This window comes from Mytilus edulis, chromosome 2 (assembly GCF_963676685.1).
Source record: "Mytilus edulis chromosome 2, xbMytEdul2.2, whole genome shotgun sequence".
NCBI lineage: Eukaryota > Metazoa > Mollusca > Bivalvia > Mytilida > Mytilidae > Mytilus > Mytilus edulis.
The window spans coordinates 57,675,593-57,702,947 of record NC_092345.1 but is presented as its reverse complement, the minus strand read 5'-3'; the positions used below and the strand labels follow the sequence as shown (position 1 = coordinate 57,702,947).

The following is a 27,355-nucleotide window of genomic DNA, read 5'->3' as shown; positions in this document are numbered from 1 at the left end:
GAATATGGAATAAAACAATTACTGTCGTTTGTTTCGGTAAATATGTGGTTTAATTGACTTTTGAAAAACTGATATTCACTTCGGCCGTTGGCCTCAGTGAATATCAGTTTTTCAAAAGTCAATAAAACTACACATTTACCTCATCAAAAGACAGTAATTGTATAATATTACAGGATACATTACTTGTATTTCTATACAAAAATTTGCTTTTATTTTGAAAAGCTAGTAGTAGTACGCACTTGTTATATTTAAACAAGAACAAAATGTCTCATGTTTATTTTTTTATTTTTACATTTTCAAGAAATGACTTCATAAGTCATATATAAAACAATGACTGAAAGTTTCATCATAGATGAATGATCTATATATCTTTGGTTTCATAAACCGTAGTCTATAAATACGATTCCTTAATTTCCAATAATAAATTGATGTAAGTTGGTATCAACCAACTGACCGAAAGGGACGCTGATTTTTTTTTTTTATTCGAAATATTAAGATGAATTTAAATTATATATTTTATTAAATAAACTCTAACCATAATGTAAGATGTCATGCAATCTGTATATCACGTTACTACAATGGTTCCTGTCGCGATATCTCATATAGAAATAGAGAACAGATACTTTCAATCATCATCCAACTTACAGTAATTGTATCAGGTATAGATATATTCTTATTTTTAAACAATTATATTTTATTGTGAAGGGAAATTCAAGCATCAGGCACAGCTTAAGGAGATATAAGACAATGTTTCTTATTTTATATTTTTTTCATTAAAATGTGCATATATTTTATTTATATACAGGAAATGTTTAACATAGTTGTATTCTTATAATTTTTATAACTTACACTTTACATTAAAATTAGTACAAACTTTAAAGACTTTTCTTTTTAGAAAAAAACATATATTATATATTATTCTCTATCGTAACTTCCTAGGAAGGTTTGTTCTATATAGTGCCATGCACCAACCGGCGTTTATTTTCTTACCATGTCATTTTTTACAAAACAAATCATACAAGTATGAGCCGACTGGTTTAACATAGCACCCTTCAACCAAAAGAAGTATGATTAAAAACCAATTGTTCAGAGAACAATTGAAGGTCTTTCCACCAGTAAGAATCTATTTAAAAATGAAAATATTAAAATTTGATTTTAAATGTCAGTTTCAGCATCAAATGACAGTTTATTCTACGCTGATTCCAAAAATATGATGGTTTCTATATAGAAAAATCTATAAAAAAAGGGAGATAATCTTTTACTTCCGGTTTAAAAAGTTTACTTCCGGTATTGTTTGATAGTTTACCTGACACTGATTCCAAAGATATATGGTTCTGTATACTTTTACATTGATTTAGTACAAAAAATAGCTACTTCCGATTGACAAAATGTCACTTCCGTTGTTTTTTTAAAGGTCACATTGCTTACAACCTAATGCAAAAAGTCCCATGGCTTTATCATGTGTACATATGAGGTTAAAGCAAAGGTCAGAATCTAGAGCGTTAAATAAGCATATGACCTTGAGCTCAATTTCAAGGTCATAAACCAAGGACCTCAAATAAAAAGACTCTAGTCCTTTACTTTATATTGTTAATGAGTTATATTGCCATACGTATGATATTAGATATAAAAAGGGGAAAAACTCTTGCCAAATGTCTACGTACCCTTTCGACTAAGATTTATGTGTTACGACATCTTGTAACTAACAATTTTGTGAAAATATTTTGTCGATATCTTATAGGATTTCTGAAAATGAGTGAAAATAAGCCAAATTCAAAAATTAGAATATGACCTTGACCTTTGACCTTGACCTTATTTTCATTTTTTTGGACCAAGGACCTCAAATCGAAAGATCCTAGGTCTCTATCACTTATGGTTTACAAGATAGAAATGCATATAACTTATATCAAATGCATAAGGGGAAATAACTTTCATATGGAGCGTTCATATCGCTTCGGTCAAAATAGGACAAATCATGAGAAGGATATAACGAGTAATTTTGTAAAATAAATTTGTCGTAATCTTTTACGGTTGCGAAGGAGTTGTGGATACAAGGAAAACAGTGTTTGGGGAGATAACTCCTATAAAGAAAAGTATTCGGTTATGCAGGGTAAATTTCAAAAGCGCATAAACTGTTCGATATCATATACCAAATATCTAAGCGACATACTGAGAAACAAATGTTTATCGCAAGAACAAAATTTGGCGGAAGAAAAAAAAGAAGAAAAACAATAGGTCTTTCCACAGAAAAGTGGAAAGACCTACATATATTACTTTTATTCTGTACCGATCTGACAAAGTTAATCTTCTAATGGAAACTCCATCATTATACGAGGGAGAACAGAAGAAGCGCACAGAGGTTAAATTCGGAATAGAGGTTTTTGGAGAGAAGCGGATACCGATGGCAAGTGTAATGAGCTAGTATGACAAAGTCCATGTCATCCCAAATTTTTTTCGGGTGCATGCATTTTAAAAAGGAGTGAACAGTACCTAATTTAAATAAGAATCTATGAGAGTTTTACAAACTACCGTCAAGATGTATCAGTAGCAGGCACACAAAGTAGATGGAATGATGAACAAACGAACGACGAATAGACGGATTAAAGGCGAACAATACATTCACGAATCAAAGTACTGAAGAACTGAAGTACTGAACATCGGATGACCGCAAGTTCTTTGTATCAGAAACAAATCAAATCTCTATACATGAAAGTGAGGTTAATGTACAGATATAATGTTTTTTCTGGAACAAGTTTGTTCGTGGATGATACAGTAATGACAGGGAATTCATCCTCACCATAATGACCATTTATTATATTGTAGTGTTACAAATCAGTATATTCTGGTTTATTGTTGTATATTATATTAATACTTTTATACTACAGTTACATGTATATAATTTTCATGCTTTTGTATATCATTCTTCTCTACTTTATTAATAATTGTGCAGTGCAGGTGCATGGTGGACAATCCACTCTTCTGTAATAATTCGATTTTTCTAATATAATAGATTGTATATATTTGTTTAGGGGCCAGCTGAAGGACGCCTACGGGTGCGGGAATTTCTCGCTGCATTGAAGACCTGTTGGTGACCTTCTGCTGTTGTTTTTTTTATGGTCGGGTTGTTGTCTCTTTGGCACATTCCCCATTTCCATTCTCAATTTTATTGAATAAGCATTCGTATTTTCCCGCAAAAAATGTGCAATCATCCATGTAGAGTTATCGTTCCTTGAGATTGCAAGCGTTCTTGAGATATTTTTGCGCATTGTGCATAGATATTTATGATTTTTTACTTATATGCATATACATATAACAAAACATTTTGATATTATAAATTTATCTTCTTTAAAAAGTATTTGATGAGTATGCATTGAAGAAATGATTTTTTAACAAGCGATAAGGAATGTTAGTTTCCACTTGATGATGTCTACGTATTCATCATGTTTATAGATCGGTTAAAAAACGAAAACAAATACTACGTAATGGAAATGTAGGCGATAGCAATACACCGGAATGCCCTCACGGTCATCCGCTGTAAAAATAACCCCAGCTTAAGAAACAGAAGTTACGTGTATGAAAATATAATTGGTTACATTTGTAAGTGGATTCTTAGATACATTACACAATGCCCTGTTCAATGCAAAATTCTAGTTTCAACACATTTTTAGAGTTTTAACTTTGTTTTTCTTTCATTTCCTCCACACTATAAGTGTGGAAATTGGCGAAACAAGTCAATGCTTTAGATTTGTATCTGGTATCTCGATCAATGCTTTACAGATGTCCCGCCAACAATACAAGGTATAAACAGTTTCACGTCGACCAATCAAGACCAAATGTTGGAGGAATTCAAACTATTTGCATAAAATGTAGATCAGCATAAACCAAAAGATCTACCTGAGAGAAAAAAAACATCAAAGATCAATAGATAGATACATGCGAGACCAAGATAAGATCTTGTACTATATTTTGATTGAGATAGATTAGGAAGAAATGAGTTTCGACATTATTCTGCCGACGAGCCAAGCAGTCTTTGCTTTGAATGCGGCATGTTAAGTGGATTAGCAACAGAATCAATGTTTAAAGATTTGGTCCAACCTGGTCAAAAATCGAATTAACTCGAATAATTCAAGCCCTTTCCGTGTCCGATTTCTCCCACACAATGTAGCCTTCGTAGATCAGCGGAATATAACGACTGAATTATTTGGGTTAAAATCGAATCCATGACCTCCTGAACTCTAAATTTTAAGTGAGGGTCAATAACCCTATAAAAAATTGTCTGATGATTTCAATATAATCGTTTTAGTTTGTAGATTCTACTATGCTGATAATTGTAGCTGTTTGTAGTTTCTCTCTTATCTTCTATTGTTTTCGTCAATTGCATAAACATAATTTTTAAAGTGTAGTTAGCGACTTCTATATTGTATCAACTGATGATTATGTAGCATGTTTATCTATTTTCATAAAATTTCACAATATCTAAGAAAGTTTGTAGATTTTGCTAGTTACAGAGTCCTTATATTTGAATAAAGAAGCATTCATTTTTAGTTGATAAACGTTTTAATGTTAACTAAGCTATAGTCAAAAATTGTTTGCTATCTTCTCTATTTGATTAATGTAAGGATCACTTTGGTCAATTTCCCCAATATTCTGTCATTATGGGAAGATCATATAATTCGGTTTTCCTTAATGGTCTTTTTCAAAAAGGTAAAAATTGTTTTGTATGTAGGTTCCAATTATAATTTTTCACTAAAGCATTTGGCACCGAAAGCTTTATTTTTGTAAAGCCTACGTGGTTGAGTGATCTAGCGCGTCGGGTAAAGTGGAAGGCGATTTGATGCCACAATATCTCAGAAGCATGAGTTTCAATCTCGGCCAGGGAAGAACAAAATAATGTGCTTCTGCAAATTTACACATCTGACATTGTTGGGCTGAGGTTTAAACGAATTATATATATATGTGCTTCACTTTTATTGTTTTGGTCCCTTCTGTTGCATTTTAAAATAATACCAAAATTTCGCAGAAAATCTGTGAAAAATGTTGGTTTGTGGCAATCATTAGTCATTTATTATACATGTATGATGATCTATTCAGAGGTAGACCATACTGCTTTTCGGACTTCAAACGATACATACATATGGACTGATACTTGTAACTTAAGATTGACAGGCTATTTCATAAGACATTGACAACAATTCTTTAATTTTAAAGAAAGACAGTTAATTCAGTACACAAATTGAACATGTTACATGTATAAGTCTTGATACAGAGTAATTCATATGTAGAGTGTTTGTGCATTTAATTTGGTGCTTTTAAATCTCTTAATTTTATTGGATAAAACCATGAATTTTAACGTTAATAAATAGCTCATAAAAAATTATGAAATTAGTGCAATTATTATTTTTGTACATCGTAACACAATAGTTTTCGTCAATATATCTCTATAAATATTCATATTTATTATATAATCATAATGCCAACTACTTTAATTATTAAATTTACCAAGCTTGTAATTTAAAATAAAACGATATAAAGATTTGCATAAAGTGCAGTCACATTGTGCAAAAATGTCATTCGTTATCATAAATGAAAATAAAGTGAAATTCATGAATCTTAATCACGAAAGGGGCGAAATTTGTATTATCATCTTCTTCAACATCTCTTCAGTGTCTGTGTATCATCATTCGTACAAATTTCAAAGAATAATATGGGCCACGTGCTAAATTCCAACTAACAACGTTATGTTTATCAGATTTCCCTTTTTTGTAGAGTCCATTGATATTTACATAGTGGCACTGGTTATACCACCAGCCAGCGTGATCTCTCGCAAAACAGTCTACTCCATTGGATGCATCATTATCCTGGTCATATGTTGAAAACTTCATACCATTCTGATAACGTAAACAATCTCCTGAAACGACCACTTGTCATTTAAAAAAAAAACATTTAGGCAGCTGCATGTACATGTATATGTATATTCCATTGACTAATATTCTATTAAATGATGCTTTTTTATATGAAGTTGATAATTTCATGTTAATAGATTTTATTGATTTTATTGTCGTTCATGTACACGATGACAAGTTTAAAACATTTTCAGGAAAGGGTTTCACGTTAATACATAATAGTGAAGCCCTTGTAACACTTGTACCGAACTGCAAGGAAAATTTAAATTTGAAATTCCCTTATAAAAGGTCAAATCAAATGATCAAACACATCAAACGAATGGAAACAACTGTCATATTATTACTTGGTCTAGACATTTGCTTGCTTTTAAAGTATTGTGTATCTTATCATTTAAGGTTCCAAAAGGGCTTGACTAAAAAACATTATCTCGGACATACCTGCAGTTCCAGTGTACCTTCCTAGGGAAAGTGTGTACTTGGTAGATTCGTCACCAACCCTAAACGAACTATAAACAGCATACCATGTTTGCCCTTCCCAATCTTGAAGATCAACTCGTAGTTCATAATCCCCTATGGATGTTATTTCATGAATATTGGCATTGCCTGAAACAATATAATTATTATTTAGCAATATGTAATTGTTTTTTAACTGCACTAGATTCAGTATCACATGTCCAAGATAGAATGCACTCTATAATTCATTCAATTTATTTTAATGAACGAGTTTCTGTGATTTTTTTTTTTTTTTTTTTTTTTGCAGGACATGTTTTTACTATCTAAGATTGGAAAAGCTGCTAGATGACTATCAGTTTCTGTGCGCTCTTTTGCCAAAGCTCTTTGGTTCAAGAAATATTATAAGGATTATGTTTATATAGAAAGGAGAAAGGTCCCTTTTTGCCCAATAAAAAAAATGTGTTTGACAACATTTCCAAATATGCAGATAATAGATAGAAATAAGAAGGTTTGGTATAAGTACCAGTGAGAAAACTCTCCTTCCAAGTTACAATTTGCAGGATCAAACATATAGGTCGACCTTCAACACGAAAACGTTGTTCACACAGAATAGCAAGCTATAAAGTTTGGCTGCGAAAAAGATTATGTTAAAAAAAAATGCTTAGATATAAGAAATATGAATGGAAAACATATGATTTTTTATCTGATGACGTTACAATTGAGTCATTATATGTACCGTTTCCATAAAAATGATGAAAAATACAGAATGTATGGAGTTTTCCAGAGTAATTCCCCTTATGAAATCATCATGCGCAGACAAGAAATAACGTAATGATTTAAGAGATAACATTGGGAATGTGTCAAAGAGGCAACAACCCTACACAACCAATTGTCACCTACGGGTATTCAAGACAGCAAAAAAAATCCCCGCACCCTGAGTCCTGCTTAAGCTTAAATAGTCAAGTTAGAGCAAATTTAAGAATACCTTGGAAAACTTTAAAATTAAGTAGTCTTATTTTGGCCAAATGAAAGCTTTATTGTCCCTGATCATTTCTTTTTGTAATTATTTTTCAACTAACAGGTACTATGTCAGTATAATTGAACGTATGTGTAACTTCCAAAGGCAAAGCCTAATCGATTTGAGAATCTTCGTTAAAAAATATGAATGAAATAAATAAAGTCTGCTTGAAAATGCTGAAATGTTGTTTTTTTTTTAAATGATATGGTTTACAATAAATAACTATTTTATTTTGAAAATTTCCATTTCATTAATATTTAGGGATAGAGCTAAATATTTCAGTTTGAATCTATATTCAAGCAATGTAGATGCTGTCTTTTCACTGATCAAGTTATATGATGATTTAGTTCATTGCTGCTAAGTGTTTAGGACATACGATTCAAAATACATAATTCATAATATTTGTAATTATATGTTATGTATTTTGTCATTTCCTCTCGTTCCTAGTATTCATGTTGGCGATGGGTTTATTTTGGGTTTTTTTTTTTTTTTTTTTTTTTTTTTTTGAATGAATTTTTAGTTCCTTTCTTTCGATATGGCATCGACATCCGTACTCATATTCTGACAATATTCAAAAAACATTTTCAATTGTCAAACACTTTGGATTCCTTCTCGGGGTACTAATATCTGTTGATTTTGCGGATATAGGCTTTCCACGAAATGGCATGCGCAACAACTGACAAATTTAATATAACAGGCTATTACTTCAACTTGGAATAATTTTTAATTATGGAATTTGCAACATTTCTAGTGCTTAAAATTTTCCATGTTCATTCTGTATTATAGGGTTATTGCATGAATATTGGGGAATATTGTCCCGAGTAGAATTTTATATTGCACGAGCTTGCGAGTGCAATATATGTTCTACGAGGGACAATATTCCCCAATATTCATGCAATAACCCTTTTATTGTATAGCAATATAATATTTTAAAGTAAAACTTGGTTTAAACTAAGATTTAAACGTTGATGACGTCATGAATTTTAAAGATTTATTGCACTAGTGCAATATTAGAATTTATTGCACGCTAACTTTTGGTTTTGTTCTGTGGGAAATATTATATTGCTATACAATAATATTCTGTATTTTGTATAGATAGCGTTGTGCGCGGCACAGTACATTCTATTGAAAGTGTGCTATCTACTTTGTAATAGGCAGTGTTGTGCGCTGCAAAGAACATTAAAAAATAGAAAAAAACATGGAATGTATTAAACTTTTTAAGCACGAAAAATTATGCAAATTCAATAATTAAAAATAATTCAAAGTCTAAATAATAGCCTGATACATGGAGATAGGCTTTGTGTAGAATTTTTGAAAACAACATAATCAATAATCTACGCATATTTTCACAAATCCACGAAAGTTGGAACCCTCGAAAAAAAAACAATTCTCTATATATATTAAATGCTAGATCAATGTATTCATACACAGTGCTAATGTTAGGCTTAAAAAGATAAACATAAAAAGCGACAATCAAAATATCGGACTAAAACACCATCTTGAATAAATCGATGAAAAGAGAAACAGTTGTTTACAAACAACATACAGAAAACTAAAAATTTGTCAATTCAATGATTTTTGTTTGATCTTTCCTGCTAAAATCAAATTCAAAAAAGAGCTTTGGACTCACTGAATTTATGAAGTGCTATTATTGTTAGAAAGCAATGGATATCTACAGTTTTTGCGTCAGAATTGACATAATTTATTATCGTATACATACTTTTTTTAACATATTCCGTTTATAGAAATTTAATTACGGAGAAATTTATAAGTTCCATCTTCACGGGTCAAATTTACCATATGATAAATTTATCCATTCTTTAAGGTGCCTTTGGTCATCTAGCTCCAATCAATTCTACGTATTTATACATGCCTGGCTTTTAAATATTTAGATTGATGAGGAACAATCCTGATAACAGCCCCGGACGATCGAAATTTATAAGTGTTATTTTTTATTATCTGTTCAACTTATAACAACCGTCAGAAGATTCGCGTAACAATACATAAATGAGTTGTTTTCAGTGATTCGTCATTCATACAATACCAGATTGACAAATTTATCTTGTTCCAGTTTCACATATCAATAATTCATTACATATGTGTTTCATTTATAATCCTATCTATTTCCAAATAAAACACATCACGTCACATCCCTGGATAGGAAAACAAACGAAACATATTATATTATTCGTTATTTTATGTTTATAGCTTACAATGTGATTCTAAGAACGGCAAGCTTATTTTTTAAGTTATATAAGGATTGTAAAAGCGTTGACCAGGCGAACAACGTTGTTCGGAGAGTCTTTTGGTCAACACTTTTTCACCCAATACTATTTCTTGAGCGAGACATAAATGAGGTGAACAGATTATATAATTATATAACTACCGAGCCAAACATTTCTATCAGGACTTCCAAAACCACTCTTGTATTCTGACCATGATCTATAAAAATTAGTTGTACCATCTTGTCTTCGTTGTATCACCTGTAACATCAATGCGTCAGAAAATTATTTTATTATCAGTCTTAAAGATAAGAACAAAAACTAGTGTTGTTCAAAGCGGAATAAGGAAGGCTTAGAATATAAACGTTAAATGAAAACCCATCAACGACGCTAATACATAAATACGCAATGAAGATAGAATCAAAAATATTTGAAAGGCCTAACCAGTTACAAAGCTTAGGTGTATAATGAAAATACGTACATGACAACAATTTATTTACGATAAAACATTGTTTTGGTCTCATTCGGGATTTCAAAAAATAGTTACATAAAAGATCTGTTTATTCACCTTAACCAATAGTTTGTCCGCAGCAGTAATTTGCCCTTTTGTAAGTTTAAGATTTAGTTGTACGTTCTAATTCTATACATATTTTTTTTTATGATGAAAAGAATTTAACTTATTACAATGAACATTCTAACTGTTTAGTTTCAGTTTTTATAATATTACTCAAACAGTGTGAATGACAACGCAACCGGTTACATTTAGAGACTTGTTTAAAAAAAAAGATATCATTAATTCTGTATTGCGTTTCAAGTGTCTAAATAACTTTAGAAAATAGGCTCTATTGGGAGTGAAGAGATCACACACATTATGTGGTGTTTTTATGATATGGACGTACGCTCCATCCGCCTCCATCGACCTCCATGTTGCAGAAAACTTTGACTCCATGCACATTATCTGGGTATATTGTGTGGACACCTGTCATCTTGTTTAGTTTCTTTAAATCTGTGCAGTCTCTTTGTTGACTTAAAGGCGGACCCTCGCAAATATCTACTCGTTGAAAAACATAGATTTAGTTAAATGTATTGAGTAAAACAAAAACATATTCAATATGTAGGAAGTTAGTATATACAACTCACACAGTAAGTAGGTATGTACACTTAAACGGAATATTCCAACCTGAATTCTTTTAATCAATATTTTTAAAATATGTGAATTGTTAACGAGTCACTTAAAGTAAACATTTCTAGCTAGAATTCTTTGATTTGATAGGAAATTAGATACCTCTTTGCATCTTCTGTCGTTACAAGGTTGTTGTTATTTTTACCTTCAATCGTTGATTTCTCAAACATTTAGCATTACAATAATGTTAAAATGACCAAATATATGTCATAATACGTAACTTACCTAGAACATCTTTTCGCAACGATTTTATCATTTCTGGAGCGCTCTTGTAATCTTTTATCTCTGAAAATTTATGAATAAAAAGTTGATTTTTGACGAAAAACATTATTTTAAAGTATGCAATACCCTTTAAAACTTAAAATGTCGGATCTGGATGGCCTTACAGATATTCTAATAGGACACTTTTTTCAGCTTTGTAGATATATTCTAATTTCAGTGATGCATGGGTTTTTTGTGCGTGAAGGCATAATTTCAACTCCATCGGCAGTTGTATGTGACCCTAGAAATGTATGGGCATTTAGGAACATCATGCTTAAAGTCATATAATTATGTATATTCTTTTTATCGTGATCTGATCGTTTTTCGCTTCCTCACAACCCATATGGACCTTTTCTTCGAAATAATAAAGTAATGAACTTTTCTATTAAAATACGAACAAAGATATAAGAAGACGTAGTATGAGTGCCAATGAGACAACTCTCCATCCAAGTACCAATTTATAACATTAAACCATAATAGGTAAAAGTACGGTCTTCAACACGGAGCCTTGCCTCACACCGAACAGTAAGCTCAAACGCGCCCTACAAATGAGTAGTGTTAAACCATTCAAATAGGAAAAACAACGGTCAAATCTATAAACAAAACGAGAAACGCGAAACACTTATGATTACTATTTACACCACTGGGTCGATGCCACTGCTGGTGGACGTTTCGTTCCCGAGGGTATCACCAACCCAGTAGTCAACACTTCGGTGTTGACATGAATATCAATAATGTGGTCATTTTTATAAATTTCCTGTTTACAAAACTTTGAATTTTTCGAAAAAACTAAGGATTTTCTTATCCCAGACATAGATTACCTTATCCGTATTTGGCACAACTTTATGGAATTTTTTATCCTCAATGCTCTTCAACTTTGTACTTGTTTGGCTTTATAAATATTTTGATATGAGCGTCACTGATGAGTCTCATGTAGACGAAACGCGCGTCTGGCGTACTAAATTACAATCATGGTACCTTTGATAACTATTATGAAGCTCATCAACAAAAGAACTACTTAACACCAGGTTCCTCAGTTTGCTCATTTGAACATGGTAACAACATATATTTGTCAATATGTTAAAGATATGGACAAGTAAAATGCCCATCCTTGTGGAAATGCTCACAGACCATGAAATGAAAGAGGTATTGCTGAAATTTAAAGCGGATGCTTCAGATGCGTCGAATAGTTCTAAATATGGCACAATCACATTTATTTATGAAACAAAGTAGATGCAGATTATTACCATCATATACAATCAAATACCATCAAAGATAACACATAAGTGAAAATTATAATGCTTTAAAACTCTTAATTTCAGATTATGTTAGTCACAAGGTTTCATAACGTCGCATCACATTTATGAAGTATTATTTGCATTGTCTGCACAGGGTTTATACCATTGACAGATAATTGATACATGGAGTCTTTGATGCTATTATAAGTAAGTAAAAAAGTGCTCCAGCATCGTCAAGATTTGAAACACACTTGTTATCGAAATAATTAGATTTGAGTAAAATACTAGATGTGCACGAAAATCAATGTCAATTACAAGAAGAAATGTTAACATATTAAGTGGTTTTTTTTATTATTATTTTAGAACAATATGAATACAATCAGTTCAGATTATATAGGCTTTTTAAGATAAACGAAAGTGTGTTAAAACTACCAAACTAAATGAATACCATTGTTTAAACAGGAATGTAGTTCACAAAAAGTGTATCGGAAGCAAAAAAAAAGTACAGCAACAAAAAAATCAATCTAAAATTTAAAACGAAAAGTCCCTTATCAAATTGCAAAATCAAAAGCTCAAAAAAATCGAACGAATGGAAAACAATTGTCATATTCATTATTAGGTACGACCGTTTCCTTCAATAGAAAATGGTAGATTAAACCTAGTGTTATAGCTAACTAGACCTCTCACTCGTATGGCATTCGCATGAAATTTCATTATAATGACAATAATGTGTGAGCAACACCTATATTTTAACAATACACTATATCAAACCAACACACATCTAACGACTACTTCGATACGTATAAACGTATAGAGTCAAACAGCAACAAATAAAAGTGTGTTTAGATGGTTGGGAGATAAAACATGCAATGGAAATGTCTATAATGTATTTGACAGACGTGAGTCACGGTGGGTATGGTTGTCCTGCGAGAGAACGTTCTGTGCTGGTGATTCGGTCCTGACGGGTGCTGGTGATCAATGAAAAAATGTAAACAAAGACGAAAATGATGATTTTTGACGTTTTCACTCATAAAAAATTGAAGAAAACAGTTGAGATTTTTCAATTTTGTTTCTTATGGGTTCATATGTAAACCATTAAAAAGTTGACCCTCTAAACTGTTTCAGTAAGCGTAACACAAAAATGCTCATTTTCAGAAAATCTAGAACTGAAAAAATAAAACAAAAATGCTCATAGAGTCCGCTTTCTATACCGCAATCCACACGACAAAACTATTTTGTGAAAAAACATTGCAATTTATTAAAATTTAGCATTTTCTCAATTTATTCATGTCCTGATACTGTGCTGGTGGGTCCTGTCATTGTGCTGGTGGGTCCTGATACGGTGCTGGTGATTTTGGATAAGAAGTTAGTCATATTTGAAACAAATGTTACAAAATCAATAAAATTGGGCAGATAATTGTTGTCAATAGGATCTATGACTCCTATTTTAGCTCTTGTGCATCAATTTGGCTGTTTAATATGTGTTTTCAAATGATCGTAACATGAATTACATAATTACATAAAAGGGCAACATCTTTCGTTCAATATCAGATAACAATATATAGTATCTAAAATAAGAATAGTTTTATTAAGATATTAAATGCCCCTTACATTGATGCTTCAACAATGATCAAAGCCCATGCCGCATAGACATGTTTGTTAGCGCTCCGCATACCCCTCCCACCTTCCACCCAACCAACCCTCCTCATTTCCTCCTTCATTGTTACAGTGGTGTCCCAACACAACAATTTATCACATAAAATAATAACACAAAGACACACATTATTGAACAACGAATGCTCAGAGGTACTGAACGCTAGTTCAAAGCCGCATTTTCAACTAATAGATAAACCATGTTCTCATATACAAAAATTCCAATCGTGTCGATTAAAAAAGTCTCAAAACTTAAGTTCACATTTTAATGTTTGATGAAGCAGAACTTTAAAAGTGTGCAGTGAATCTTGTGCTCACATCAGTTATTGTTATAATTATGTTTACATAAGACTTATAAAGGAATTAAGAAGGAACCAAGAAATATTTTACAGTTCAATTTAATGATCATAAATGGAAGGAAATGGTACGGAAGTTTACATAGGACAAAAAGAAATTGATAGTATTTTTTGGCGAAAGACTTAAACGCTTCTTTGCATTATATAGTACAGTTCTTCTATAAAAGCATGCAAAAACACTTTGATTGACTTGCTTGCTATGTTTGTTTGGATATTTTCAAACAATAGGTAGGCGGAGTTTCAAACATACTGGGATTTGATTGGACAAATACAAACTGACAGGAACTAAAGTTAATGTTTATTGTCCAAACAAATTCTAGTATATAGTAAACAGACTTCCTACCTGTCGTTTACAAGCATCCAAACAATCATAGCAAGCAATTTGATCAATGGTTTGCTTTGCATATATTTATAGAAGAGCTGTAAATTCTAAAAAAAAAATTCTTGTTGTCGTAGATGGTTAAATCCTCAACAAAATCTCAATAACTTTATTGGAACGAATAAAGGTTTCAAATCAAATTTTCGTGGACTTTTTAGCTTCCACCCTGACGAGGCATGTTAGCTGTTCGTATGCTGTTGCACCTGAGAAGGTACCAAGAAATATTTTACAGTTCAATTTAATGATCATACATGGAAGGAAATAGTACGGAAGTTTACATAGGACAAAAAGAAATTGATAGTATTTTTTGGCGAAAGACTTAAACGCTTCTTTGCATTATATAGTACAGTTCTTCTATAAAAGCATGCAAAAAAAAACTTTGATTGACTTGCTTGCTATGTTTGCTTGGATATTTTTAAACAATAGGTAGGCGGAGTTTCAATACATACTGGGATTTGATTGGACAAATACAAACTGACAGGAATTGAAGTTAATGTTTATTGTCCAAACAAATTCTAATATATAGTAAACAGACTTCTTACCTGTCGTTTACAAGCATCCAAACAATCATAGCAAGCAATTTGATCAATGGTTTGCTTGGCATATATTTATAGAAGAGCTGTAAATTCTAAAAAAAAAATCTTGTTGTCGTACATGGTTAAATCCTCAACAAAATCTCAATAACTTTGTTGGAACGAATAAAGGTTTCAAATCAAATTTTCGTGGACTTTTTAGCTTCCATCCTGACGAGGCATGTTGGCTGTTCGTATGCTGTTGCACCTGACGCACGGAAACTTTCACATTTCCATCTTCTTTTCTGAAATATTTTCCCCAGCTCATACTTGACAGGATTGTTATCCTAGTAAAAGGTGTAACCAATGAATTGAACACAAGTTAAAAAATTCCACAATACTGTATAATTCATTTTATGTGTCAATTTGTTCGAAAAAAGTCGAAAAGAAGAGAGTTTTTTTGATGTCATGATTATCTGTCGCTTTCTAGATCTATGCTTAGCATTTATTTCAGATGACATGGACTCCTCACCCCGGTGACCCTGCTGCCTTTCATAACTTTATCCGTATACATATATTAATAGATAAACAAAAGGCTGCAACTGGTATTTTTGTATTTAAAATGATTCGTTGTAACGAGGATATTTGTGGTGAATGGAAACTCTGAGGGTCAAAATCTTAAATTGCTTATAAATATTGCTGGACCCAGTTTCGTTATCTGATCTGAATTTTCTGAAATGTGCAAGGTAGATAGACATTGGCCTTTTGATCTTTTTTACTCGGTAAGTTTTTTTCCCTAATTGCTTGAACTTTTGCAATATTAAAGCTGATTTCAATGAGTGTGTAGAGAAAGGGAATATCTTTGGTTATCTTGCTTGCTGAACAGAAAAGTCATTGTTGGGTTATGTAAACTACCCTACTTTAAGAGTAGACTAGTCCGAGAAATGACACATCTTTCTGTCTGTAGGACCAGGCTACTTCGAAAGGAGGGTAGTATAATAACTTCACGGTTTAGCTAACAAGCAAGCTAACCAAATATATTACCTTTGCCTACATACTCAATAGAATCGGCTGTAACTTAAAACTCGAATATATTTTAACAGACAGTGGTCATGTTTGTTGATGAATATTGTTTTTCCTAGATTCACTCTTGAAAAATTATTTGGTAACATTTGGTCAAGTAATTTCAGAAAAGATCTTTTTGTAATTGCGGACGCCAAGACAAAACATGAACCTCACATGACCCCTCGACACAGGTGAGCTTATATATGATCTTATAACGATTCGGGTTGATAACCAGTTGAAATTAAGCCAGTTTTTTGTGTGTGTAGATTTGTATTGTTTTAAACTGTTATGACCTTTTGAAGTTAAATGTAGGTGTTTAATCTAAGAATTTCTTTTTTAAACTTATATACTTGTTTTATACTCAATTGGTGGTATGAAGCTACGAGATATTTTAATTTTTGAAATTGAATTCAGAATTAACAAAGGAAACGGTAGTTTCAAATACTTTTAAATAAATCTTTAAGGATAATGTATACCCTTGTGTTGATCCCATGCTAAACATAACAAAAATCTCTGTACAAAGGTTATCTCGTCTTCATTCTCTGACATATTCTAGTCTGCCCTTTCATAAAATAGTGAAATTGTTTTTAGTGTTCTATCGAACTTTCGAAAAAAATACCTGATAATCGTTCAGACAAAAAAATTATGTTGAAAAAATCTAACAGATACAGCAAGTGATTCTTAATAGCTATAAGATACACTTTTCTTTCAAAATACAACTTTTAAATCTTAAGAGAAACTATTCCAAGCTTAAAACTTTCACTGTAACCTCGCTCTAACTTATCCCCCCCCCCCCCCAAAAAAAAACCCAAAACAAACAAACCCGCAATACTATTGTCATTCTTATAGTCAGCACTAAATTGTTCACAAACAAATGTGTTATAGCTGCTAAAGACATATGATTCAAACGCTCAGAAAGTCCTTTGTTCTATATTTTTGCTCTCCATTTTAATGCAAAACCTTTTACATTTTTATTTTATGGGTTATTGTTGAAGGTCGTACGATGACGTTTGGTTGTTAACACATACTTCCTTTGGTTTCTTATGGAAATTTGTCCATTGACAACAAACATACCACATCATCTACTTTATATAAGTATTGTATAAATTACAACGTATTTTGGTGACCTTGCAAAATGATCGTAATCCCGAAAATCGTAAACATATTTTCTTATCTTAAAAGGGGGCAAGAAGGGTTCCATTAACAGGCCAATAAATAAGATTACAGTTAATTTAAAAAAAAAATAAAAAAATAGGGGTATTTTTTCTCTCATAATAACAGTAAACAGATGTCAATTTCAAGAAAGCAGACAACAGTTAATTAGTCAATAACAGTACAGCATCAATGATCTTGAATATATGCCACTTTTAACTAAAATATAAAGGCACAGAACCAGGACATAGGAGCACAGAACCAGGACAGTTTTTCTTATCACCAGCACAGCGTCAGGACAATTCCGTTTAACGAACTTGCACGACTTTTGCAATATAATATTGTTTTAATATACTTTGCATGGTACTTATGACGCATCAGAGAAAAATTAAGCAACAAAACAGCCGTTTTAGTGCGGTGACTGAAGGCAGATTTTTTGGAATTTAATCTCCCCACCGAACACACACCTACATAATATATCATTGGAAAGAGGAAATCGTGTACTATAATAATATGCCTGTCGTCAGGACTTGATGTGGTCACATTTTTTTAAAATTGAGGTCAAAGGTCATATGTAAAAATCTGTGAAAGTTTGGGAGGGTTTCAATTTTGACATTTTTTTCTATTTCTAAACTCTACCTATATATAAATGATACTGTTTTGGCTTTAGTAATGTTTGTTTTTATACATAAACCTTAATCATTGAGATTTTTTTTATCAAAAAAATCCTAAAATGACGTTTTATAAACAAAACTTCAAAAATCAAGTTTTCAACCTATAAAATGTTTAAAGCACCTTAACCTTATGAAAAATATCAATTTCAGGTAAAAATCAAGTGTCATGCAGGACAATACTTTAAAATTATTTTTTAAACTATCATAGTGGGTGAGTCATCAAAACAAAGCCATAGAACACTACAGTCAAATATGACCTCAAATTGAATTTGCGGATACTTCAGTTTTTTTTATAGACTACTCGTTGCTTTTGGGTTTTTTTTCACAATTATTACTGCTACCATAGTATTATCTTTTGTTGTGTATTTAACTCTGGTTAATATCTATTACATTATAGGTTTTGTAACTATATCCCCCCTTTTATCCCTTGCAAACTACCCCAAACTTCAAAAGTATTCCATATAAAAAAAAGAAGATGTGATATGATTGCAAATGAGACAACTCTCCAAATGAGACATAAAACAATTATAGGTCCCGTACGGGCTTCAACAGTGAGTAAAATTCATACTGCATAGTCTTCAATTCCCAAAATGAATAATGTAAAACAAACAAAAACTCTAACGACCTGATTAATGTACAAAATAGATAAGAAAGAAACAAATATAGTATATAGAAACACTGCATTACCGTCTCGTGACTTGAAACAGACACATACAGATATTGGCGGGGTTTAACTTTCTAAGGGCACGTCAACACTCCCCTAACCTCGGACTGGAACCGTGTGTACCAGTGCAACAAGCTTTATACCAAACCAACCCTTATCTCCATCATCTTCATTTTCATCAACCGTCACAAGACATGTTTTAATATTTCTACACATTTCACTCATGGCCACAGGTCTGCACATGAAAGGTTCTGCTCAAAGCAAACACTTTATTTTGAGTTTTTCTTTACAAGTACAGACAAGGTATTGTAGGAAGTCCGAACACATTTGTTCCTAAAAAAATACCAGCTTCAAACCATCCCTATCAATTCATCCAAGATTTTAAAAGAGATCTAAAAGGGGGTTTAGAAAGGTGTGATGACATCCATATGCTTGTCTGCAAAGATGCTGGGGAAACATTATACGAGACGTACGCACTATCTTGAATTCGCTCAATTTCATGGTTGGCAACACATTAGATAGCGTCGCACTTTACTTTAAGAAGCATAAAATCCATTGGCATTCAATGTTTCAACAAGATATTTTGAACCAAACTTATGGTACATTTGTAAAGCCAATCCTAAATGAAAAGGAGTAAAACAAAAACGATTGCCTCAACAATTGCTTAGCATTTCCACAATTTCTCTGGTGCCATTTCCTGAGAATAGTCTTGGCTGTATGCATTTTCATTGAGTAACCATAGAATGAATTGCAATAAATACGAAGGCATTGACTGAATTAAGAACGAAGAGACAATTCATCCGAAATTGGGTAGTCTTCTTTAGAGTTTCGATGTCTTTTCTAAGTAAAATGTAAACTTGCAGCGGAATGAAATATCTGTCCGTTATTTGTGTCTATTACAGTTGATATTGAGATTTTAAGGTCAGTTTTCAATTGACTAGAAGCTTATATGGCATCTTAAATAGTTATTTTGCTATTAAATATTATGTTACATTTGCCTTGAACTTGTTGAAGTTGTTTAACAACTGAATTTCTATAAAAATAAATTAGTTTAGACTGCATTTTACATGTAGAATATTTTAAATTAGAATCAGCCGGAAGAAATGATCTATATTTATCGAGTAACGGTGTCATGAGGAATGACCAATGAGGAATCGTTGTCAATAGCCAAAATAAAATTACTAAAAGCAGTATCGTGTTTTGAGATATCTGCTTCCACGGGTTTGGATTTTTTTTTTACGTTTTAAGCAAATAATTTGTAATGCAACCAAAATGACAGGGTGGTTGAAGTTTAAAAGATGGACGGGAAACTATTTCAACTTTAACTTTATCTGACACGGATAAAACATTTTTAATACGCTCATCTGATTCAAACTTGAGTAATTTTCTACTTTCTAAAATGTTTTGTTGCAACAAAATATACAAGCGCTCCAGTTTAACGACTGCATTCTTGAACGTGTACAAATACCCGAATCTGAGGGACAACAGTCAGATAATTGTATGTCGTCATTAAATATTAGACAAGAAGCTTCCTCGCTCTAAAACGGGGAACACATATGTTTACTTGTGTAAGTTTTGTAGCATGAACGATGAATAACTGCCTGCACGGAGTTTTTCAAATTAACAGCTATTGCATGAAACAGCTTGATGTTCACCTCATCCAATCTTTTATGCAATGCAGATACAAAAATCGACTTCCCTAAACTGGTAAATTGACTCAAAATTTCAATCGAGGTTTTTTTATTTGGCATATTATGCACTGCATAAAATGCAACGACTTTTGTCTTTTCTTTGAACTTAATGGAGCAAGTTGCAAAGGACTTGACATATCACGGAGTATTTACTGAAACTATCCGTCAATTATTTTGATTTTACAATAAGACTTTTCTGACAAAGTATATTTGATGTTTTATAACGAAAAAACATAGAATATAAAAATATACAAACAAAGTATGTGGCATATATCAGTGCACTGTAATTGAAAATATGTGTATATAATAGCGAAAAAGGTAGTAATTTCATTATCATTTGAGAGCAAATTATTGACTAATACACAAAATGTGACGGAAGGCAAGTGATTGAGTTCCGTGTTGAAATTGAAGATATTTTACTCCATTCTTTTTCCATTGATTTCTTAAGGTTTTTTTCTTATTTTGGTTCCGAAATTTTTATCACTTATTAGTTTTATTAAATATTGTATGCTTAAAATATTATGGGATAATTTTTATTACTACTATGAAGAGGAAACTAAAGTTTGAGTCTGAATTGGCAATTATAATTACCTAATTTCCAATAGTCTAAACTTCGCAAAATTTATAGATTAGAAGAAAATAAAATACTGAATGGAATATTTTGACATATAAAAATAGCTTCAGGAAAAACTATTTCAATTAAATGTAAGCAAACATACACATTTTTTCATTTTGAAAAAGGGGGGTTGAAACTCTCCAATATACTACCAGTCATTAAAACGACTTTTTAGAAAAAAGTGACCGTACGAAATTCTGACGACAGGGCAAAAACTAAAGAAGACATATTTGTCTTTAAGTTAAGACCATTTTTAGCCGTGTGTTATTTGGGGAGATTAAACTCGCGATCTAGACGACTTTTTACACTTCTGTCACCGCACTATTTTATTGCCGTTCTGATACAATGTAAACAAACCCACCAGCACAGAATCAGGACCCACCAGCACCTGACAGGACCAAATCACCAGCACAGAACGTTCTATCGCAGGACAACCATACCCACCGTGTGAGTGTCTTAAGGTACAACTGAGAAACATACCTTTATTTAATATCAACATAAAATTGTCTTTAATATTCCATAAACAATGCTGACAATCAAAGAAAAAGTAAAAACATCATAAATAAATGATGATATCAGGGTTTTTACTGCAGAGTTAATATTCAGCTGATAAAAAGAGTTCAATTCAATTATCAATATATGTCATTAAAGAAAAACAACTAACCTTCTATAATCCACTTAAATTCCTTCTCAATGTGTTTGTTTAATTTGATCACTTCTTTGTAGGTTTCAAGTTCTGAAATTAAACAATTCTTGATAATACATGCATGGTAACACATTATGTCTAAATAAAGATAATTGCAATTTGGTAAAATAATTTATTTTTCATATTGATCGTACTTATTTGTATTTATTCAGTAACATCCATTATTAAAAATGCAACATTCTTTGAAGTTTATGTCCAGTATGTTCTTGTGATAGTATATGTGTGATTAACATCGATTTGTGGAATTCACGTTAGTTCTGAGTATTAGTTAGTGTCTTCTTTACCTCAGGATAATTTAACCTCAGCTATATTTGGCAAAATTTTTAGGACTTTTTCGTCCTCAAAATTCTTCGCACTTTATTTGGCCTTTGACAATTGCTTTGATTCATGCGTCACTCATGAATTTTGTGTAGACGATACGCGCGTCAGGCGCAAATACACAATTTCTATCCTTGTATATATGATGAGTTTATGGTCTTACCATTCGAGATAACGAATTTATAAACTGTAGGAATGTCTAGATTTTAGACCTCTAGTGTAGAACGAAATGTAAAAGTAAACATTTCTATTTCTGGACAGGTGAAAAGTGAGACGGTTTTGTTAGAAACAACACAAACAATATGGAAAATATTAATTAATTTAAAAGTACAACAATGAAAACAAAAAGTACAGTAAAATACAGGTACTTTTAAAGGGTTAACGGTTTTGTTCCATTACAGAATACACCATTGTGATGGCTACGATTGTTGTCATCACTGTCACATGCATTATAAAAAGGCAACCAATTTTAAAGAGGTTACGTCATGTTAACTATCTAGACTTCTAGATTGAGTATTTGCTAGAAGAATATATACATCATGGAAAATAAAACGCTAGTCTTTAGCTAGCATATTAACTAGGGAATACTTAGTATATGTTCCATACGCAGGATCTGCTAAAAAAGTTTTATAAACAGCAAATATTCACATTGATAACAATTGAAACATGATCTCTTTTGTTTTTTCCGATTGAACTTCTTAACCTATACTCGGTCTCAATCGTTACCCATAGATGACTCGAGATATGAAGCAAACGTATTGTATCTTTTGATTGATTTTGCTATGTAAACAACATAATCATAAAGTTTGGAATGAGATGTTTTAAGATTACGAAAGAGTTTATGTCCATTCTTTTCAACTATTTAAAAAAAACTACATAAAGACAAACAACAATTACATAATTTATTTATAAAATATATTTATATCTCATATAGATAGATTGTTTTGCATTTTTTTTTTTTTTTTTTTTTTTTTTTTTTTTTATGGTTTTGTTTGTTAGATGTATTTTGTGTATGCTTACATTATTGGTCAAAAACTTATTGTTCAGAGTTTATATGACAATGAATATTTAAATTTGAATTAAGATCAACATTAAAGGGGCACTAGCTACGAGATATATAAAAAATCTAAAGTTTGATTTTTTTCTGTTCAATCAATAATGAAAGTGAAATAGTGAAATAACAATTCGCTTTTTGCAGCCACAAATGTTCAATTTTGTCAAATTACTCTAAGAAACATTGATAATTAGTAATTCACTTGCATGTGAATGAGTCGACCTCTTTAAATCCGTATTCATGTGAACTTCAATTTAACCCCTAGCTAGAGATTGACAACGCATGCATTGTACGTGTACTGGTTATTTAAAGAAAAAGAATGTCAACAATGAAAGTGAAACTACGGTAAAGCATTTGATTACTAATTCAATGCACATAAAATCATTCTTATACGGTTAAACACAACGAGAAACATCTATTTTTATCTATTAAATTAAATCAAACAGACCTATAAAAATCCAATTGCACGTGTTGGTTTAATCTATTCATATCTTTATTTATGTTTACATCGCTTATATGGATACATGTTTTACATTGTTATAAATCAAATATGAGAATTTGAGTCCAATCTGTGACCATGAATTTGTCAGCTAGTGCCCCTTTAAATGCTGGGGAACACTAATCCGCCACAAACCCAGGATGATCTCACGTGTACCGTAAGGGTTGGTAAAACCTACTACACATGTGCCAATCGTCATTTTCTTCCTATAAATTATTTTAATAAATATATCAGGTTAAAGTGCATGACACAAAAGCGGATTGGTAATGACCTCTTTTCTAAATCTTAAACTCCAATTTTTGTCATACGTCTTTGGTTCAATTTATAGCTATATACATTTGCAATATACTCTAACATAAATAGAAATATGTCATCAAGCTTAACTTACTTTTCAGAAATTAATTTCCTTTTGCGTTTCATTTCTTGAACTGTTTCTTTAGGTGTTCGATGACATTTTCCTGAAAATAAAATCGGATATTTTTATTCAAACATAAAACAATATATACTACAAAACAGATTTTACGTGTCAATCTATTTTGTTTTCTATAAATACAGATTATAACAACTGAATGTACATAGTAGTTTTTATTTTTTTCAATTCAAGATTCAAGATGGTATATCTTTATTCACATCAACTACATTAAACTTGAATGTTCTTTAAATTCATACTTGATTTTGATGTCTGAGGTACATTATAAGCATGCTATTTTCAATAAGTTATCATTATTCTTTCTGAACGAAAAATGAAGAGGATTAAAACATTAAAAACATCACGTTTTATAATTTCATGTGTCCAAAACGCTTTTCTGGATTTAGCTTCTTCAGGAACGCTCAAAGCCAAACATTTAAAATGAGGGATGTATAAGTACCGAAACCGCTGAGGAGATATATGTCAGAAATACCTAAAACAAATAGCCAAATTCATCTGAGGTCAACTTTGTCTTTGTAATTTCAAAATGTATAAACGGACAATTTTAGAAAGGTTTGTTATGAATCATGTCAGTGCCAAAGGACTGACTACTGAGCTGATGATACCATCGGGGATACAAGCAAAGATTAACTGTTTTACCTTGTATATAATGCAAGATATTATGTATTTGCGCAGGATATTCTTGGAGTTCCCTTTTGATGTAATCATCTACAAAAGAAAGGAAATTGAATTTTTAATTTCATGAGTAGAACATAGTTTGTAGGTTAAGGATTTAATTTCCATTAAGATGTAATAAAAATTCCTAATTGTTAACAATTGAACCTCAGCAGAAGAATACATAAAGCAACAGTAGTTTACCAATGTTGAAATATCGTAAATCCGTCTGGGAAAAAATGCAGATAAAACAAAATCTGACGGAAATGAATGAACTCAAAATGGAGTTAGATTAAGTGCGACGACAGGATAAGCGTGAGTGTGGTTCTTTACTATGCATCATGCATAAATAAAGGCAACAGTAGTATACCGCTGTTCGAAATTCATAAATCGATAGAGAAAAAACAGATCCGGGTTACAAACCAAAACTGAGGAAAACGCATCAAATATAAGACAACTACGACACAACATTAGAATATAACATACACAGAAACAAACTATAATATAACAATTGCCTTTCCCTTACTTGGTACAGGGCATTTTGAAATAAAAATGGTGGGTTGAACCTGGTTTTGTGGCATGGCAAACCTCTCACTTAATGTCAATGATAATTATAATATTAAAATGACAATAGTACATGAAAGGACTACAATGCAAATAAATGAGACAAAATATAGGACAGAGAACCAAATGAATAATAGCCAATAAATGTACCAGTTTTAAAAAAGATTAATACGCCAGACGTGCGCCACATAAGACTAACCAGTGAAGTGCAAAGTTGAAAAGCATTGAGGACCAAAAGTCCCAAAACAAAATGTAACCAATACGCCTAGGACAAGAACATCATTATTATTTAGAATTTAGAATAATTCATACTTTTGTGAACAGTAAATTTTAAAAAGTGGCTATATAATAGATCTACGTGATTAAACTGAAGGAGTGACTAGCTATAGAATAAAAACGGACACATTACAAAAATCAATGTACACAGCCGTGTTGGCTAAAACCCAGTGTAAGGCTCAAAATGACGTCACGTTTGAATTTGTAAAATGTAACCAATACGCCTGTGATTACCATCTTGTGAATCCGGACTAGGTCAAACTGATACAATAGGAAATACGACACAATTGAAAAGTGATTACATCAGACGACTATTCTGGAATCTAGACTATCTACCACCGGGACAATATATAGCATTTTGAAGCTCAGATAGGTGGACATCAATGCACGTAGCATACTTAATGAAACATGAAAATGTCAAACGATTGGACGAAATATATACTACAGGTGAGGAATAAGTAGATGACAAATCGTCACGTTATAATACATTCATCTGTGTCAATATCTTGACATATACCACGATATGAAGGACCTCCTGTTAGAAATATTGGAAGAAAGTATTCAAAACATTTTCTAATTGATAACAAAATATAGGAAAAGTGAATATCAACCTCTCTTCTATGTTGCATTGACCAAAGTATATGATATCCGAATGCTAAAGAATTGAATCGCAAAGAACCTGAAATAAGTTTGACGGAATAACCAAAGACACACTATCTTAACGTTGATGAAATGTTACATTTACATTCTCTTGTTTACTTAAAATGTATTAATTGCTACAACATTACACCAGTATAAAAATAACATTGCGTAACGCCGACGATGACAAAAGCTGCAACCTCTGTAGCCAAATACCCAACATTGCCTATGTTAATAATGAAATCGTTTCAAAATATAAAAAAAAAATGACTAATGAGATTACTCTTCACAAGAGATACTAAAACTCGATATTTACAAATTCCATTCATGTACCAAATTTATTGCTTATTTCTGAATATGATTTTTCGAATTTTATTTACATTTTTAGCTTTAGACAGTCACTTTTAAATATTGGCATTCTGATTGTGTTGTCCTGTGAGCACTATTTCATTCTTTTGAACACCAATGTTACCAAAATGAGAAGGAATAAGTATTTTATTTTGAAGCATTTTCATAGTTCTAATGTTCGAACATTTACCTTTGACATGTATTGAATTGACTTCAGGCAGTCCAAATATTATAGAAATAAATGTAATAACCAACTTCATATTTGATTGTAGGTAGTCAAATTGTGTTACTACGCTAAAATGCTTGAAATTATGTTGGCAAATTTTAATTGTAAAGTTGCGTGCATGCGAATTCAAGGTAATCAGTAAATGTATCATATTACCTTTATATTGATTCAATTGTATTTAACTATGATAATACTATTATTGACTATTTCTGTTATTGTTTGTACAATTCAAATACCTGAACGGTCTAATATATGTAAAATAAAAAAACGAGAAATGAGAAACTCGTATAAATTACATAAACAAACGACAACTACTGAATTCAGATTCCTGACTTAGGACAGGTGCAAACATTTGCAGCGGGATTAAACGTTTTAATGGATCCAAACCTTCCCTCTTTTTCTGAAACAATAGCATAAAATCACAACATAGAAAAACACACTGTAAAATATCAATTGGCAGGCTTAACTCAATCAAAAAACGTACATTAATACACTATAAACGAATAAATTTGATATACATGGTTCGAAATTTTCTAAAGATTCGGTTCATTTAAATCTTATTTTTTCGTATCCTAATCGCAGTCGGTACATATTTTGCATT

The 27,355-nt window shown here is 31.6% G+C and overlaps 1 protein-coding gene across 1 annotated transcript; it reads right to left on the bottom strand.

The window, feature by feature from the left end:
* Nucleotides 1–5,660: 5,660 nt before the first annotated feature.
* Nucleotides 5,661–10,641, bottom strand: LOC139510927 (ficolin-1-like). Its single transcript, XM_071297480.1, has 4 exons — nucleotides 10,496–10,641; nucleotides 9,761–9,857; nucleotides 6,342–6,506; nucleotides 5,661–5,908 (listed from the first exon to the last, which is right to left on the bottom strand). Exons 1-4 carry the CDS (start codon nucleotides 10,580–10,582, stop codon nucleotides 5,661–5,663), a joined length of 597 nt encoding a protein of 198 aa, XP_071153581.1. The 5' UTR covers nucleotides 10,583–10,641.
* Nucleotides 10,642–27,355: the final 16,714 nt, after the last annotated feature.

Bases quoted from the DNA above. Each gene is read 5' to 3' on its own strand.
- LOC139510927 (XM_071297480.1), bottom strand. From the start codon at position 10,582: ATGACAGGTGTCCACACAATATACCCAGATAATGTGCATGGAGTCAAA. The intron at 6,507-9,760 runs GTAGTTATATAA...ATATTGTTTCAG, and splicing joins TGATAGAAATGTTTGGCTCG to GCAATGCCAATATTCATGAA. The intron at 5,909-6,341 runs GTATGTCCGAGA...TGGTCGTTTCAG, and splicing joins AAGGTACACTGGAACTGCAG to GAGATTGTTTACGTTATCAG.